General features: G+C 46.2%; 1 protein-coding gene and 1 pseudogene across 4 annotated transcripts in view; one reads left to right on the plus strand and one right to left on the minus strand.

The window, feature by feature from the left end:
* The window catches only part of ARNT2 (aryl hydrocarbon receptor nuclear translocator 2), a 214,929-nt gene extending 206,436 nt beyond the window's left edge, over positions 1-8,493 (minus strand). Inside the window, exon 1 of one of the 4 annotated variants that reach the window (XR_005216382.1) lies at positions 7,786-8,066. Coding sequence is in view for 2 of the 4 variants with exons in the window: in XM_037833235.1 (XP_037689163.1) it covers positions 7,786-7,816 (31 nt within the window). In the remaining 2 variants the exon portion in view is untranslated. Of the gene's footprint in view, positions 1-7,785; positions 8,069-8,380 lie in introns of those variants that run through there. The other 3 variants (XM_037833232.1, XM_037833235.1, XM_037833231.1) reach the window with 3 other exon arrangements.
* Positions 8,494-12,417: 3,924 nt separating this feature from the next.
* Positions 12,418-14,015, plus strand: LOC119532747 (annotated as a pseudogene).
* Positions 14,016-15,982: the final 1,967 nt, after the last annotated feature.

Genomic DNA, 15,982 nt, shown 5'->3' on the forward strand with positions numbered 1-15,982 from the left:
GTGTCAACAAATTATGACACAGCAGCCTCTCAAGATGTATTCCTGCTAGGATATACCGCTAATAAAAAAAAAAGGTAATAAAGCAAAGTGTTCAGAATGATTCTATTTTGATTTATATATATATATATATATATATATATATATATATATACACACACACACACACATAATATTTAGAAAAATGTCTGTAAAGACACATGCAAAAATGTTAATGGTGGGTGGTGGAACTGTGTTAGTGGATTTTTTTTTAAATGTTTTGCAGTTATCATGTATCTTTATTGTTGCATTCAGTGGAAAAAGGTGTTTTTGGTGACAAAAGAAGCCACCTTGTAGGGGCTGGAAGAGCTGCTCTCACAATACAACCAGAGCAGAAAAAGATGCCCTATGGTTCCATACAACATACAAAAACAAGAACTGCATGCTTGGAAACATTTTTGCTTTTGTGGATTTTCCTGAAAAATGGTCAAATTGGCATTGTCTTAGAATGGTCTCTGCTTATCTGCAAAGGGCCTCAGCTTCCAACTTTAGAGCCTGCGACCGTCATGTCTTAGAATGGTCTCTGCTTATCTGCAAAGGGCCTCAGCTTCCAACTTTAGAGCCTGCGACCGTCAATCAGAACACATTGGATACATCTTCTGAAGTTGCTGCTGTCTTCCTGAGTCCCTTCCAACCACTCCTTTAGGTGGCTGACTCTCAAAGCCAGCCAGGAGTCTGCCTTATCCATATCTGCAGGTAATTAGGCAAGCCATATAAGCAGTTCCCCCACATAAAGCAGGACAGTAAACGGGAAGGTCCCTGGTGGGGATGGGCCTTCCACTACAGACAGCTGGTTTCCAGGCTGTTACCCTCCCTCCTTCCAGAGAGAATGATAAGGGGATCAATCGCCTTGGTCTGTATGGCTCCGGGGCTATTATCTTATTATAAAGTCCCGAAGAACTGGTCTGGGTAGGGATTATCCTGGTAGGATTTTCAGATCAAAATCAGTTCCCACAAATGAAAACCAGAATCTAAATTAGATAGCTCTGGCCTATTTTGTTTCAGAGACCCACAAAGACATATGCTTTCTTTGCTTCAAGGGAGACATTGAAAGGCAGCCACATAGAAAAATATAACATGATTTCCTGGTATCTATACATCTATTCATTGACAAAACTTTACTGGATGCACGGCAATACAGTAGGTGCTGGGGTGCCACCGTGAAAGATGCACCTCCTGCCCTCACGGGGCTTCCAGTCAGGCAGGAGACCCACCTTCAATCAAATAACTGCATAATTTACCACTTCATTCTAGAGGAGGGGAAGCTCTTCAAAGGCAAATACAGCCAGAGTACAGGTAGAATGCATTACAGGTACATTTTTCCTGGGTAGATGGGTCAGAAGAGGTTTCCCAGTGGAGTGAGAGTTCAAACTCAGACCAGAAGGGAAAAAAGGAGCTGGACAGGGAAATGGTTACAAGTGGGGAAGGGATAGAGGTGGGAAAGGAGGGACAAGTAAGCTATTAAACATTCCAGGAAGCACAGGGTAAGCAAATGCCTCAAGTGGCAAGGAGCTTGACTTGAAATGGGAAATAATTTTTATTCATTGAACAAAGAAGATCGCATGGTAACGTAGTCCAACAGCTGCAGATACTTTCTCAGTAGCAGCTCCTACCAGTTTCTGTTTGGAAACCTTACCACCGCCCCAGGTCACGTATTCCATTACGGAGCAAGCTAAACTACTGGACGTTCCTTTCTTAGTTCACAGTCCAGCCTGAATTTGATTATTACATATATAGGAAAATTAGTAGAGTAATAGCTCCGGAAAAGAGGCAGAAATAATCTCTCCATGGACTTGGGTCTCAGTAAAGACAAGCAATAAAGCAGTAAATGTAAGCATTACTTGGGAACGAAAATAATTTAGTCCAAATACTCTACATTTCTGTGATCCTTACCCCAGGGAAAGCCCTTAGAGAACCTGGGGAAAGGCTGATTAACATCCCTCTCATTTACTTCTCCAGCCCAGCTCCCTCGGGCCCATGTGTCCCACTGTCTGTTGACGGCACCACAGCACCACATGGATGTCCCTCGGGCACTTCCCCTCCTGTCTAACACTCAAGCCTCAAGCACGCCCACTGGCGATGCGTGTCTCACTATCTGCCCATCACCTCTGACTTTCCCACTCTCAGGACAGAAAGCTGGGAGGCATCCTTGACTCCTCCTTCTCCTTCAGTGTCCTTCCCCAACCCCTTACCATAAAGTCTGGATAATTCTACTCCAAAAATGGAGTTGCTGCATATGAGCAAGCAGGACATGCCCTGTCCAACTGCAAGGATGGACAGGATGTGACTGAATACCTGGCATTGTGCAACACGGCGTTCCTGCCCCACATGATATCTCAAATCCGTCTGCTTCTCTCCATATCCACTGCCACCCCCTGACCCAAGCCATCTCATCTAAATGGGGTCTGTCTTATTCTCTTGCCTCCCTCTAATCTGTTCTCCACAAAGCAACCAGAGGGAGCTTCTCCCCCTCCCCTTGATTTTAACCATTTTTAATTACACAACTCAGTGGCATTAATTACATTCACAACATTGTGCTACCATCACCACCATCCACTACCAAGACTTTTTCATGACCCCGCACTGAGTAATAACTTCCCAGCTCCCACCCCTGCCCCCTAGCCCCTGGTAACCTCTAATCTGCTTTCTGTCTCTATGAATGTGCTTGTTTTAGATATTTTATATAAGTGGGACCATACAATACTTACCCTTTTGCACCCGGCTTACTTCACTCTTACTTTCACCTTACTTTCCACCTTACTTTCAAGGTTCATGTATCAGCACTTCATTCCTTTCTATGACACATCATTCCTTTCTATGTGCAAATCAGACTACGTCCCTGCACTGCTCAAGAATGTCAACAGATCTGCACTGAAACCCCTTTCCACAGAAGCCCCTAAACCCTAGCTCCAAGACGTTCCATGAGCCTTCCTTCCTCTACCCGCATCTCCAGCTTCTCACATCACTTTCGCCCTGGCTCACTGCTCTCCAGCCACACTGGCTTTTTTGCTTCCTTGGGCCTGCCCAGCTCTTCCCCACCTCAGGACCTTCACAGCTCTTCCCTGTACTGGAATGCTCTTTGATAACATGTTTCTCTTCTTTTCTCAGATTTCAATGTGAAGGTCAATTCCTCGAAGAGGCCTTTACTGACTTCAAGTGACCAATGCCAATCCTCCAATCTAAATTAGGTCCCTCAGTTATTTTATCTCAGTGGATCATTTTTCTTCATAGCATTAATACATTTTATGGCCAACATATCTGCGTGATTCTTTTATGACTATTTGCCCCACTATCTGTAAACAGCATGATACCGGGACTATACTTATTTTGTTCACCATCCGTATCCCCAGAATCTAGCTCAGAGCCTCCAACATAGCAGTTGCTCAATGAACAGTGGCTGAAGGAATGTATAAACCTATCTTTTCATATATCATTCCTTTCTTTTGACAGAAGCCAAAAAGCCACCAATTCATCATTGGGCTCTCTAGCACTTGCCTAAAAGGCAAACTTGAGAGCTTTTTGTTGAAAAAGAGACCGTATGTTTTAGAAGCAGATGGTCAGGCAGCGAAGTTGACTTTTTCTTACCGTATAATATTTTATTGATTCTAAGATGCACATTTTAAATATCATTGAAATCGAGGAGCATTTTACAATCAATAGTATGTCAGTTTAATTGGCAGCAGTTTTTTTCTTAAAGGTATATAAAATAATGATGCATCTTCAAATTGATGGGCCCATGGATTCAACGAAATGAGCATGTAAACAACACGGACCTGTACTTTCAGCTGGTTTGGGTTTTGCCTCTGCTTGAGGCAAGGCTGCTAGACAGCTGCAAGGACCACCAAGCACTCTAATGGGCCCTAGAGCACTGAGCAGACCAGAACTCCAGAATTCCCATCTCTGACGGTATCCCATACTTCTCTGATCCTGTCCACACCACCAGACTGAAATGACCAGTCCTAAATTCTCGAGAGCATCTATAGGCCAAAATCTCTGCCTTCAAAAGACTCAGCGACAGGAGCTACCTCCACACAAGTGTCCTCTGGGCCCATTATGATACACACACCTAGTCAACGTTCATTTCATTCCACCTCGTGTTATAAAGTTAGTCTACCTACACCTCCCCTGTTAGACTCTGAACTCCCAAGGCCAAGGAGCATTCCTCCTCGCCTTCGCATCACCCCTGCACCAGGCAGAGGACTTGGCACACCCTAGGTGTTCAATATGTTTGTTGAACTGGTCCCAATGTCCATCCATCTCAGGCAATTTGCCCAGACAATCTTCCTGTACTAAACAATTCCAAATTAAAATGCCAAAGACTAGAAACCTGGAACGGGAGAGGGGGGTCTAATAATTGATTTCAGGAAAAAAGTAGAAATTCTAAATTTCTTTGAATTCTTTTAAAATATGCAAACCTTATCAATTACTTAGTCATTTCAGAGGATGTCCAGATAACGATTAATTCCTAACGATTATTAGTCTGAATTTGTACCTGATTCCCTCATGCTTAAGTTACAAAAGATTAAGATGGAACAGTGGCATTGGAAATACAATCCCCTTTTTAATTGCACCATTTCTGATGCAGATACTCTTTGATGCATGTAACTAATTCAAACCTTCACTACTTCATATAAATCTGAAATGCTTAAATATTACCCAAAAAGGTAGTGAAATACTACACACACATGTGCATACACACACACACAAACACACACAGAGCAGAAGACTCCAGGACTCCATCCCCTCGTCTAGAGAATATATGTCCCTAGTCAGAGAGAAGAGAAAACCCAGACAATACAGCAATCCCAGTAACCAGTGTAGGGACTGGAACTAACCCAGAGGTAGGACAGGTGTCACAGGCCACAGGCGATAGGAACCAGACCCAGACAGAAGCCAGGAGGAGAACACATGGGCGCCAAACCCTTCTTTCTCCAGAGGCCACTCCTCAGTCAGAGTAGCTGGTAGAATCCTTGCCCAAAAGCTAAACAGGGGACCTAGAAGGGACAGATTAGAGATTTGAACCTGACTCATATCAACTGAATAACATGAGAGTGTGAAGAATGCAACTTCATCTATCATAACCTATATCCCAGAGTGACATCACAGGGAAATGAAATTGCAAATGGGTCTGCTGATGTGCAGTGGTCAGCTGGAAAAAAGGGGAACAAATGGATGGGGGCAGAGAGACAGTGGGCTGTGGCCTTTGTACCCTGGGCATAAACAGGCAGCAGAATAAATCCTGTTGTCTCCCAGTTCATTTGCCTGTGTTTACCAAGCTCTTATTCTTTGCAAAGCAACAACATCCAGAGAGATGTGCAAGGTAACAGGTAGAGAAGGAGTTCAAAGAACTAACGTATGCCTCTTGTCCAGGAGGGGCAGGCTCTGGTTGACCAGTTCAGTTGCCATGCCTCCTTTTGTTGTAAATTGCCTGCAGGATCTGAAATGTCTCTTTGGCTCAAACCTTTAGCCATATCCCTCAAGACTGAAACCCTCTCACCCAAAGAAGAAGTTAGAGATTCAAACAGGGCAAGAACACACGATGTCCTCACAGTTCTGAGTGTTATAGCCAGTGACTGGTAAAAGATAATGGATAAGAAAAAAGGCGATCACCCCTAGGAAACTGAGATAGTCTCACCAGGCACAAGATTTTTGATATCTCCGTCAACAAGCAAAGGCATATAACTACCCGTCTGTCAAGCAGGCCTGATGTTTACAAACAATGCCCTGTGCTGGCACCATTCAAGTCTCCCAGGGTCCAAGACACTGGCATTCGTGTGCTCAGCACTAGCAACCCAGCAGCTGCCCCGCATTTATTCCATGTAGCTCGCGGAACAATGTAATGGGAAAAAATGGTTTTAAACAGTGATGTAATAGTATACAAATTATGTAAACTGCCTCTGTGATTTTATTCCGATTCCCAATATAAATCTATACTGGACTAATTTAACTTCTTTTACTTTTTCTAATTTAATAACATTTAAATCTATCAATCCGCCATTGATTTTTAAGCAGCTGAATGGACTGAAATTGCAGGCTTCAGTTGCAAGCAAACTGGCACAGCTGTGTTTTTAAGCCAGCCCTGTTCCCACTCAGTGTTTGGGACAGGAGGCTCCTTATCCATTCTTCCAGACAGGTCTTCCAACAGGATTCTCTATTTCTTAATGGAACCTCCTTCCTTGGAGTTCCACAGGCTCTTCACCTCTGTGTCTCCACGGCCACCTCACCTCTGCTCTCCTTGGCCCTCTCCTTCACCCTGACCCCATATCCAGTCAGTCGCCAGGTGTGAACTCCTCTACCTGCCCAGCGGTTCTTTCCTTCCTCTCTGTTCCAGGCCCCACTGCTGACTCCGACCTCCCCAGCACCTGCCTCATTTCAGCCTGACCTCCCTGCACCCAGTCTTGTTTCCTCCTTTCTATGATACCTACTTATGGCTGATAACCTTCCAGGAGAAAAGTGATCATGTGACTTTCTTGTTCATGTGGAAAGAGAGAGTCCACACTCCTTAACCTGTCTTTCAAAGCACTCTAAGGCCTGGCCACCTCCGAACAACTCAGCGTTAAATCCTGCTGCTCCCTCTTACGTCCTCAGTGCACTGACTGCTCACCCACCCAGAGGCATACTTAGAGCCTTATGCCACCCTTCTGCCTGCTGCAGCCCCGGACTCTGAATAGTCAAACCTCCCTGTTCACCAAGGTCCGGCTTAAATGTCCAATCTGCAAAAACCCTTCCCTGACCAGTGTGGATGGAAAGGATCCTTCATTCCCAACTCTCTGATGACTTTTCTTTGCTAGGCACCGCGGGTGTTCACGGCCCTCCCCCCACCCCCCGGGATCCTCCAGTAGGGGTATTCCCTGAGGACTGGCCCCTGTCCAATTCCTGCATCCTCCTCTGGGCCTAGCACCCGTGCCATGCCCACAGCAGTCACTGCACAACACTCACAACTTTGCGGCAGCCAGACCAGGTGTCCCCCTTCCCGTTCTCGGGCACCCTGTAGGCAGCCCTACACACCAGGTAGGTAATTTTCCCTAATAAAACCAAATCTCCTTTCTATGATTCCAAAACACAGGTAAATATTCCCAAGTGATTATGAACTCTTTTCATTTGCAAACTACCCAAATGAGCACAGAGGTCACAGACTGCACCTTGAGGGCAGCTCAGCCCCAGACGGCAGAGAATGTGACTTGGGCAGGTCTGGAGACGCTCCACGCTGTTACTACAGGCTGCGCCCGTTAATGTTTAGGATACTCGGCATCCAGTTGCAAAGGGCACAGAGGACTAGCGCTTGGGGGGCGGGGCGGGCAGGGAAGAATATCCGGAGTTCTACCCTGTTGAATCCTAGCTCCAAACTTTTCCCTCCGCCACCGCGGCACCCGACCACCAGCCGGCACCGCCTGATGGCCGTGATGCCACCACACCTGCCGGTGCCGGAAGAGAAAAATGCGTGGGATGCGGAAGGCAAAGTGTTTTTTTTTGTCGGACCTTGAGGGGATCCCGGGCGGGTCCTTCTGGTTGCCGAGGATGCGGGGCCAGGCGTCCTGCCCCCCGCGAGTCCAGGCCGGCGCATCCCGGCTCGGATCAGATAGGGATGAAGATGCCTTGCTGCTGGCGCTGATGCTGAGCCTGCAGCGCGGAGTGACAGCCGCTCCCCCAACCCCTGCGGGGGGCTGAGCGCCCGGCTCCGCGTCCCCGGGGTGCCTGCCCCGCCTGACTCGCTCGGGTCCCAGGACAGGGCCCGCAGCCGCTACTCACCCGGAGGGTTGACCGCCGCCGGGGTTGCCATCTTGCTCGGGGAGGATCGGCGCGCGCCGGGCGGGAGGGCGGGGACGGGCGGCGCGCAGCCGGGCGCCCCCCGGGGCCAGGAGCGGCCGGAGCAAGCTCAGGCGCCGCCGCCGCCGCCGCCGCCGCCGCCGCTACACAAAGGACGACGCGGGCGGGCGAGTGCGGCGCTCCCTCCCGCTCTCCTCGCCGCCGCGGCCGCTCGTCACCCCCGCCTTTATCTCCTCCTCCTCCCCGGCCTCCTCCTCCTCCCGGTTCAGCCTTTGTCGCGCGGAGGGGAGCGCCGTCCGCGCCGCTGGAAGCCGGGCCCCGGCTCTCCAATCCGAGCCGTAGCACCGCGAGACTTGGGCTGCAGGCCGCGGGACCCCCGAAGATTAGGGCAGCTGGCTGGAGGGGGCGCCCTCACTGGCCGGGGGAGGCAGGCGTGCGACCGCCCCCTCGAGCCCACGCGGGCGCTTGGGCCTGACCAGTCTGGAGACCTCAGGCGCACCCCCTGCCTTAACCCGTTTAGTCTTGGTTTGCCCACCACACCCACTCCCCAGGTGTCCCTGGACGCATCGCCTAGTACCGAGGGGCGCCGTTCCCAGGCCAGGGGTCCAAGGCGGAGCCGGTGAGAGAGAAGCCCATTAAGATTCAGAGGGAAGTGGGGTCCTTAGAGATGGGCGCGAGAAACAAAGGCGCCCCAGTGCTGCCCACTTAGCATGCCAGGGCCGCGCTGCGCGGCTCCCGGGGCCAGAGCCGAGGTCTCGATGCCGAAGGGAGGACGCCCAGCACCCAGAGATTCTTAAGGCAACGGGCACCTTCAAGGCCACCGCGACACATAGCTTCCGGTGCGGTCAGTAAACAGATGCAGGCAGAGGCATCAGGTCCCAGGAAATTGTGAATGACTTGGCTTTGAGGAAGGCGCTGACCTCTGCTGCCCTTCTGGCCAAGATGACTGTCATTGGTTATTACCTGGGGTTGTTGCAAGAGGCTTATTTATACGACCAAATGGAGAACTTAAAAAAGATTTTTTAAAATGGTTCAGTCTACATATGCTGGTGAAGTTAGGCTGCAGAGAGCATGAAAGGATTGTTTCTCAGACTCTAGGATCCCTGTGGGAGACCATGGCTTTTAGGAAGAAAATGTCACCCTAGTGGGTGCCTGGTGAAAGTTAGATGAAAGAATAAGTGCATCACATGGTGGGGGCCCAGAAGGACAAGGTGGCCCTGAAATATAGACATGTTTGCAGACATCAGACTACCTTAAATCCTTCCAAAGAAGCAGTTGTTCAGGGGTAGAGAAACAATGCTTGGGGTATATTTTCAAATAAGTGTATTATTTCAGGAGTTTTGTCACTACATATTGACTAATAGGTGCATAATGATTCAACAAATGTTGAATGTCAGCTCTGTGGCACACACAAAGCTAAATGTTGGGCATACCTTAGAAAGAAAGTCACAGGGTCTCTGCTCTCCTGGGGTTTCTAGTCTGGGGAAGGGATGGAGAGGATAAAATAAGGTATCTGTACTCCAGAAGCACACAGCTGCCTTGGGGACACAGAATAAAACCCCTGAAATGAGCATTTCCAGCTTGTGGTCACTGCTGAATGAATAAGGGCAGAGAAGAGGTAGAGTGGTGAGGAAAAATAAAAACTAGGCTTTGAAGAAACGAGTTGGATGTGCAGAAGTGAAAAAGAGAAGACATTTCAAATGAAGAATAAAGCCTATATCCAAAGTATGTTCTGGCCACAGGAAACGCCAGGCCCTGATAGAGATAAGAGAGAAATAAAGAGTTCAATCCAGATATGAGCTGTGACCCACTTCCTTCTCTCAAAGTAGACTGTCCCTGATTTCCCCAACTTCAAGCCAAATGAGAACTCAGCTTCTTTTCTACATATCCCAAAGGACAACACACTCAAATATTCAATTAATTACCCCACATACTTGATTAATACACAGTATAACTTGACTGAAGTTTTCTTAAGGTAAGTGCAAGAAAAAATTCACCTTGCTCGCTTCACATCAAATGAGGTGAAAATCCGTCTTAGATATGTCTGCTTTCCAGAGTCCCTTCTTGGCCCTGCTCCCCACAGACAGTTCTGTCTCTGGTGGCTATTCTACATATACAATGTCCAGCCTTACTGTCCTCCCCCTGCCACCACATCCTGCCATGTTCTTTCCGTTCTCCAACTCTACACCTCTTAGGAGAAAGCAAGTTCCTCTCCTTGGCTTTTGCATATCAGTTTAGCAAACATTTTAGCCACTACAAGCAGCTTATCTTGGTATTATCTCCAAACAAATGTATTTCTAATATTTTCTCTAAAAAAATAAAATTGTAATGACATTTACATATATATGCAATATATATATATATACACACACCACATCCACATCTATAACTATACATATTTGTTTGAAGATAATGCCAAAGTTTTGACAAGTTTTACTTTCTTACTGTGCTCTCGCCTTCTGCCTATTTTTCTAAATATTGCTCTTCAAGTATCTTTAGTAGTGGATCTTGCACAAGCCTTCTTCTTGCACTTGTCCATTGCAATAAAAGACAGGCCAATGTGAACAGCTGTTGGAGGTTAGGACACATTCCATAGTCTGCTTGAAGTCGGTCATGCTGCGGTTTTTAGTAAATAATAAATATGTCTGAATTTTAACAAAGAAGGAGACATTTTATCTTCGCTCCCAATATATGCATATCAGAGGTGAAAGGACCTTTTGACATTGCCCAGTTCAGCCCCCAGAGTTTGCAGATAAGGAAACTCAGGCTAAGGGTAGAGAAGCGAGTTTCCCAAAATGACACAGCTCGATAGCGGGACAAGGTTTAGGAAGGGGTTGCCCACAGTGCTGGGATTTGGTGGCCAAGGGGGTAAGAGGGGTGAGAAGGGATGGGGTATGGGTGATTTGGGCCCTTACCTTCTCTGCCTTGTCTCGTGGAATTAAATAGGTTAAATACCCAGAAATATCGATTGTGTATGAAAGCTCCGCTTAAGTAAACAGTCTGAAATGGAGCGGTTAGTCATTGTTGAATACTGAGTGGCGTTTGCACAATACAGTGGTCTCATGCTAATTGTGAGCGTTAGTAGACTGTGACCAGTTAACAGCTCAGGAATTCCACTCAACCTTTAAACAACCTAGAACTCTTTTAAATTCCAGTGCAGGCTGTTGAATTTGAAGCAGAGATTTGCATTTAAAAAAAAAAATTAATGCAGACTGACTGGGTCCATAACACACAGTTCTGGACAAAGTATTCCCACAAATGGCCAGGGTTTGCCAGCTGAAAATACCAGGGCCCCAGAGCCTTGTTTTTCTTTTTTGTTTGTTTGTTTTTTGCTTCTCTTGTTTAACTTGGTGGTGGTAGGAAATCACCCCAACTCTGCTTTATTTCTCTTTGAGTCTCAACACCAGAGAAAAAGGACTTCCATTGCATTATGTATAAAGATCCAAGGAATTTTTATCTTCTTTTGACTTTAAAGTGGCAAAAAACTAGAAAGGAAGCAAGAACTGCTGTGGAAGTGGTGGGGCACTTAATGAACTGCCATTATCATGAACACAAGCCTTTTCTCTCTGACCTAAAGTCCTATATGCCTCCTCTCTACATTTCCTCACTCCTTCATTCTTTCTGACGTCTTTCTCTTCACTGATGAGAAAAGCTTAGAGGTCTTTTTTATCCCCACTCTTACCTCCTTAGCTTTACACACAGGCAAGAGCTGCCCACACAGTTTATGTCTGGGCATCCCCTCCTCCCTTCTCCATCACGTCCTTACTTAACACTCAGAGTCTGAAGTGAACGAGATCTTTGTTTTATGTGAAAAGGCATAAGCACTGGCCTCTGAGGTGAGAACCCTGGGACAGGCTTTTGCTCTGTCACTTACTCTGTTGCTGCTGGGACTTAGTTCAACCTCTCTAAGTCTCAATTTCCCCATCTGTAAAATGGGTGTAATGTTATATACTCTGCTGAGTTATAGTGAAGATCACATTGAATGAGGTAACATGTATGCTGTACACTGTAGAGACTTTAAAATGCTCTTCTGATGGTGTCACAAAGGGAAGAAGAAAACTGTGATAAATCCCTGCCCAAGAGATATAGGAAGGGAAGCTCATCATGTTTTATATTCATGGCGAGTGGCAAGAAGAAAGAAGGAAAGGAGGGGAAACAGGTAGTCAGAACCATATATTCTGACTTCTGTTTTCTGGGCCCAAGTCCCAGGGAAGGCAGAGGGGGTTTTGGTTGCTCCCCATGTGGAAACCTAGGAGGAGACAACCACACAAGGTGGTTCTCCAGGGATCGAGGGACGTGTCCAGAGCCTGGGCTTGCTGTGGTACTCCTAGCTCCCCAAGGCCTCGTGTGCTGTGCTCACAAACCTTATAATCCCACACGAGAGGACATGAAGGTATCCAAAAGGTCTAGAGTAGGATGCTTGGGTGAGGACTAAGAGGCCTCAGTGGGCAGGACTGAATAAATAAACACCAAAAACCAGGGCCAGATTTCCACTCCCAGTGCGAGTTCTACTAAAGATACCTAGGTGGCCCTCTTTTGCCAACAGCTTCCCAGAGAGGCCAGCACACCATGCCACATCTGTCCCCACATGTCGCTGCCCACTGCCACCACACCATGACCACCCAGCAGATAGTCATCCAGGGCCTGGGACCATGGGGTTTCCAACACATTGGGGGCAAGGACTTAGAGTAGCCTTACGCCATTTCCTGGTGAGATCACTCCAGGAAGCAAGGCTGGTTTAACTATTTTATGTATCAGAGATGTAATCATAGCCATCGATGGGGAACGTACTAGCTAACAACATGACACGCTTGGAAGCTCAGAACAAAATCAAGGGTTGCACAGACAATATGACTCTCATGGTAGCCAGATATGAACATAAAATCTGGTCTCCTCTGGTGACAGAGGAAGGGAAAGTCATCCAAACAAGATGAATTTAGCTTCTGAACCCAGAAGCCCTGCACATAGGAAGTGCCCCAACAGTAGGGCCATGCCCTTTACTGCCTCGCCCCTCCAGTGCTCTCCCTGCTGACTCTGTGACTTCTGTAAACATCTCCAACTTCAACAACATGTTGGAGTCTGTTCTGGTTTGTTAATGCGGCCTTTTCACAAAACACCTGAAATGGATTAGCTTTTATAAAAGGGTTTTATTTGGTCACAAAGTTACAGTCTTAAGGCCATAAAGTGTCCAATGTAATGCATCAATAATCAGGTACCCTCACTGGAGGATGGCCACTGGCGTCCGGAAAACCTGTTAGCTGGGAAGGCACATGGCTGGCATCTGCTCCAAAGTTCTGGTTTCCATTCCTCTCTAGGCCGCAGTTCCTCAAAAATATCACTCTTAGTTGCTCTTGGGGCATTTGTCCTCTCTTAGCTTCTCCAGAGCAAAAGTCTGCTTTTAAAGGCCAACTCCAAAATGTCTCTGTAAGCTGCAGCTCCTCTCTCAGCTCCTATATGTTATTCAAAGTGTCCCGCTTGGCTGTAGCAAGCCTGCTCCTTCTGTCTTAGCTTATATAGTGCTCCAGTAAACTAATCAAGGCCCATGCTGAATGGGCAGGGCCACGCCTCCATGGAAATTATCTAATCAGCATCATCACCCACAGTTGGGTGAATAGCATCTCCATGGAAACACTCCAAGAATTACATCTAATCAACACTAATACATCTGCCTACACAAGATTGCATCAGAGGTAATGGAGTTTTGGGGGACATAATACATCCAAACTGGCACAGAGTCAGCAGGGAAAGGTCTAATAGCAGACCCTTAGATCATACTTAGTCTCCAAGTGGCCTCATCGTAAACAAAGAATCTGAATTTTACAAGATGCTTTAGGAGAAACAGGAATCAAATGAGTCCCCAAAGCAGTCCACTTCATTCCTGGGTTTGCAGGAAATTTGGAGTCTGAGAAGAAAGGTGATCCCAACAAGCCCTCAAGATTCAGAAGTGTTAAGGCTCCAGTCACCAAAGTACTGCATTGATTGGAAAGGCCCTGAAGTTGCCTGAGTGTGACAAATGCACTGGCATTGTCAGCATTTTTGTAAACTGCAGGACCAGCCCACCACCCAGAGTGTTATGTGTGCACCAGTTGTGACACTCACTGAAATAGAAGGGCCATGTCTTTGTAGAGGATCAAAACTACTGTGGAAAGCATGCCTGGGAGTGGGTCACACCACCCAAGGGCTACGGCCAGATCGCCATGCTCTCCAAGTGAACCAGCTAGGTCTGCACTGACTACTGTTCTCCCACAAGTCCTACCGCAGTTTGTCCTCTAAATGTCCTCTGCTCTCCTGAAAGCTCTTGGTTTTATCCCTGCTTATTAAATGTCAAGTCCCCCAGCCTCTGCTAAATGACTCACCTTGACTGTGTGGTGCCTGCCTGTACAACTAACTGGAGATTGTTTTGTTCAGTCTCCTCTTGCGTGCTTCACCATGTCTCCTCCTTGCCCCAATTCTTCCCTGCTGTAAATGGACATCAGCTAAATTTGAACCAAACTGAATTTAGTATGTCTGACATTGATTTCATTTTTACTCAATGAATTTACAGACTCAAAAAAAAAAAAATTCTTTAACAGTCACTAGCCAAATGACCTGCCCAGCCCAGCCACTCAGAAAAATGAGCAAGCATCTAAGGCTCCCTGGTTCTCCACTGGACACCATCTCAAAGAGGAGCAGGAACGAACGAGGATGGGGACATTGGAACAACTGCACTTTCACCTGAAAGTCTGAACTATTTGACAGAGATTATTTAAGCCCAGGAGATACCATTAGTTTGTCAAGGTTAAAGCTCATTTGGCTCAAATGAACAATTGAAAAAGGAGCAATTTAAAGTGAACATATAACAGACATAAACATATCTCCAGTGAAAATATACCATCCATGAACTTTGCAGAATTAAAACCAAGTAACATGGTGTTAAAATGTATAAAACAAAAACTACTAGAAATTGAAGAAGAAACCAACAAAAATCACAATGGCTGTGGAGACTCTAACCAACTTTTTCCAGGTTTTGGTAGATCAAATAAACACCAACAATGGATAAATGTAAAATTTTTTTATTAGAGGATTGTTGTTTGCACTTGGTCATATTGTAAGACTGTAAGACTCAGCTCCACCTCCCTTTCCCAACTCTTCCTCTAAGCATGGGGCCAAATCACCCCAGATCCAACAGGAAGACATGTGGCTATGATTGAGTGGATTTGGGGACAATGATTGAACCATAATGCTACAAGCATAATCTTCCTCTCTGGAGATAGCTGCCTCTTGGGAATTGCTCTCTTGCAAAAAAGAAGCCAATGTCCAGAGGCCTCAGCTTCTTTAGGTATTGGAGAAACATGCTTGCTGTCGCTGACCCTTCTGCTGGGTTCTCTGGCATTGTCAGTTGCTGGTAACATCTGGATGGCTTTCTCCACATATAGAGGAATCAGAATGTAACAGTTTAGCTGCTAAACTGCTCACAGATCACAGCCTCAATTCTCAGCAATGCTGTTTACTCACTGTGTGAGTTAAACTCTTTGCGTTGTGGTTTCCTCGTTGATGAAAAAGAGATAATAATAGTGCTTATTTCATAGGGTGTATGTGAGAATTAAATGACTTCACATTTTTAAACATTATCTGGCACTGATTGGTATAATGCTAGTGTTTGTTATTATAAGAGGGTAAGGTTCAATAGATGAGGATGAGATGGCACAAATTTTTTAAAAATTAAAAAGGAATTCAAAACCACAGAAACTGACAATTTGGAAAAGAACATAATGATGACTGTTTGTGTAAAAAGATATACCCAGAGAAAAACTCACAGCTGCAAATACTTGATTATTAAATAAGAAAGAATGAAAATAAGTGAACTCAGCATTCAGCTCGAGAATCTCAGGGTCAACTAATAAGGATTCATTTTTTTGTACATGAAAGCACCCCAACTCAAATTAGCTTGAGCTCGAACTAGCGAGCTTACTGGTAAGATACTAAAGGTACCAATGTGTTCCAAAGAAAGGATTAACAACCAAAACGCAGAAAGCCAGGGATACAGTTAGACCTCAGGAGAACTGGAAGAAGGGGTCTGAACTCCACTGGGACCCACTGTACATTTCCCCTCTCCTTCTCTTTGTGTGTCATTCTCTCTCACTGCACAGAACCTTTCTCCATGTGGTAAAAGAAAATAACTCCTCATGGGTGGAGTTTC

This window comes from Choloepus didactylus, chromosome 4 (genome assembly GCF_015220235.1).
Source record: "Choloepus didactylus isolate mChoDid1 chromosome 4, mChoDid1.pri, whole genome shotgun sequence".
In the NCBI taxonomy this organism is placed as follows: Eukaryota; Metazoa; Chordata; class Mammalia; order Pilosa; family Megalonychidae; genus Choloepus; species Choloepus didactylus.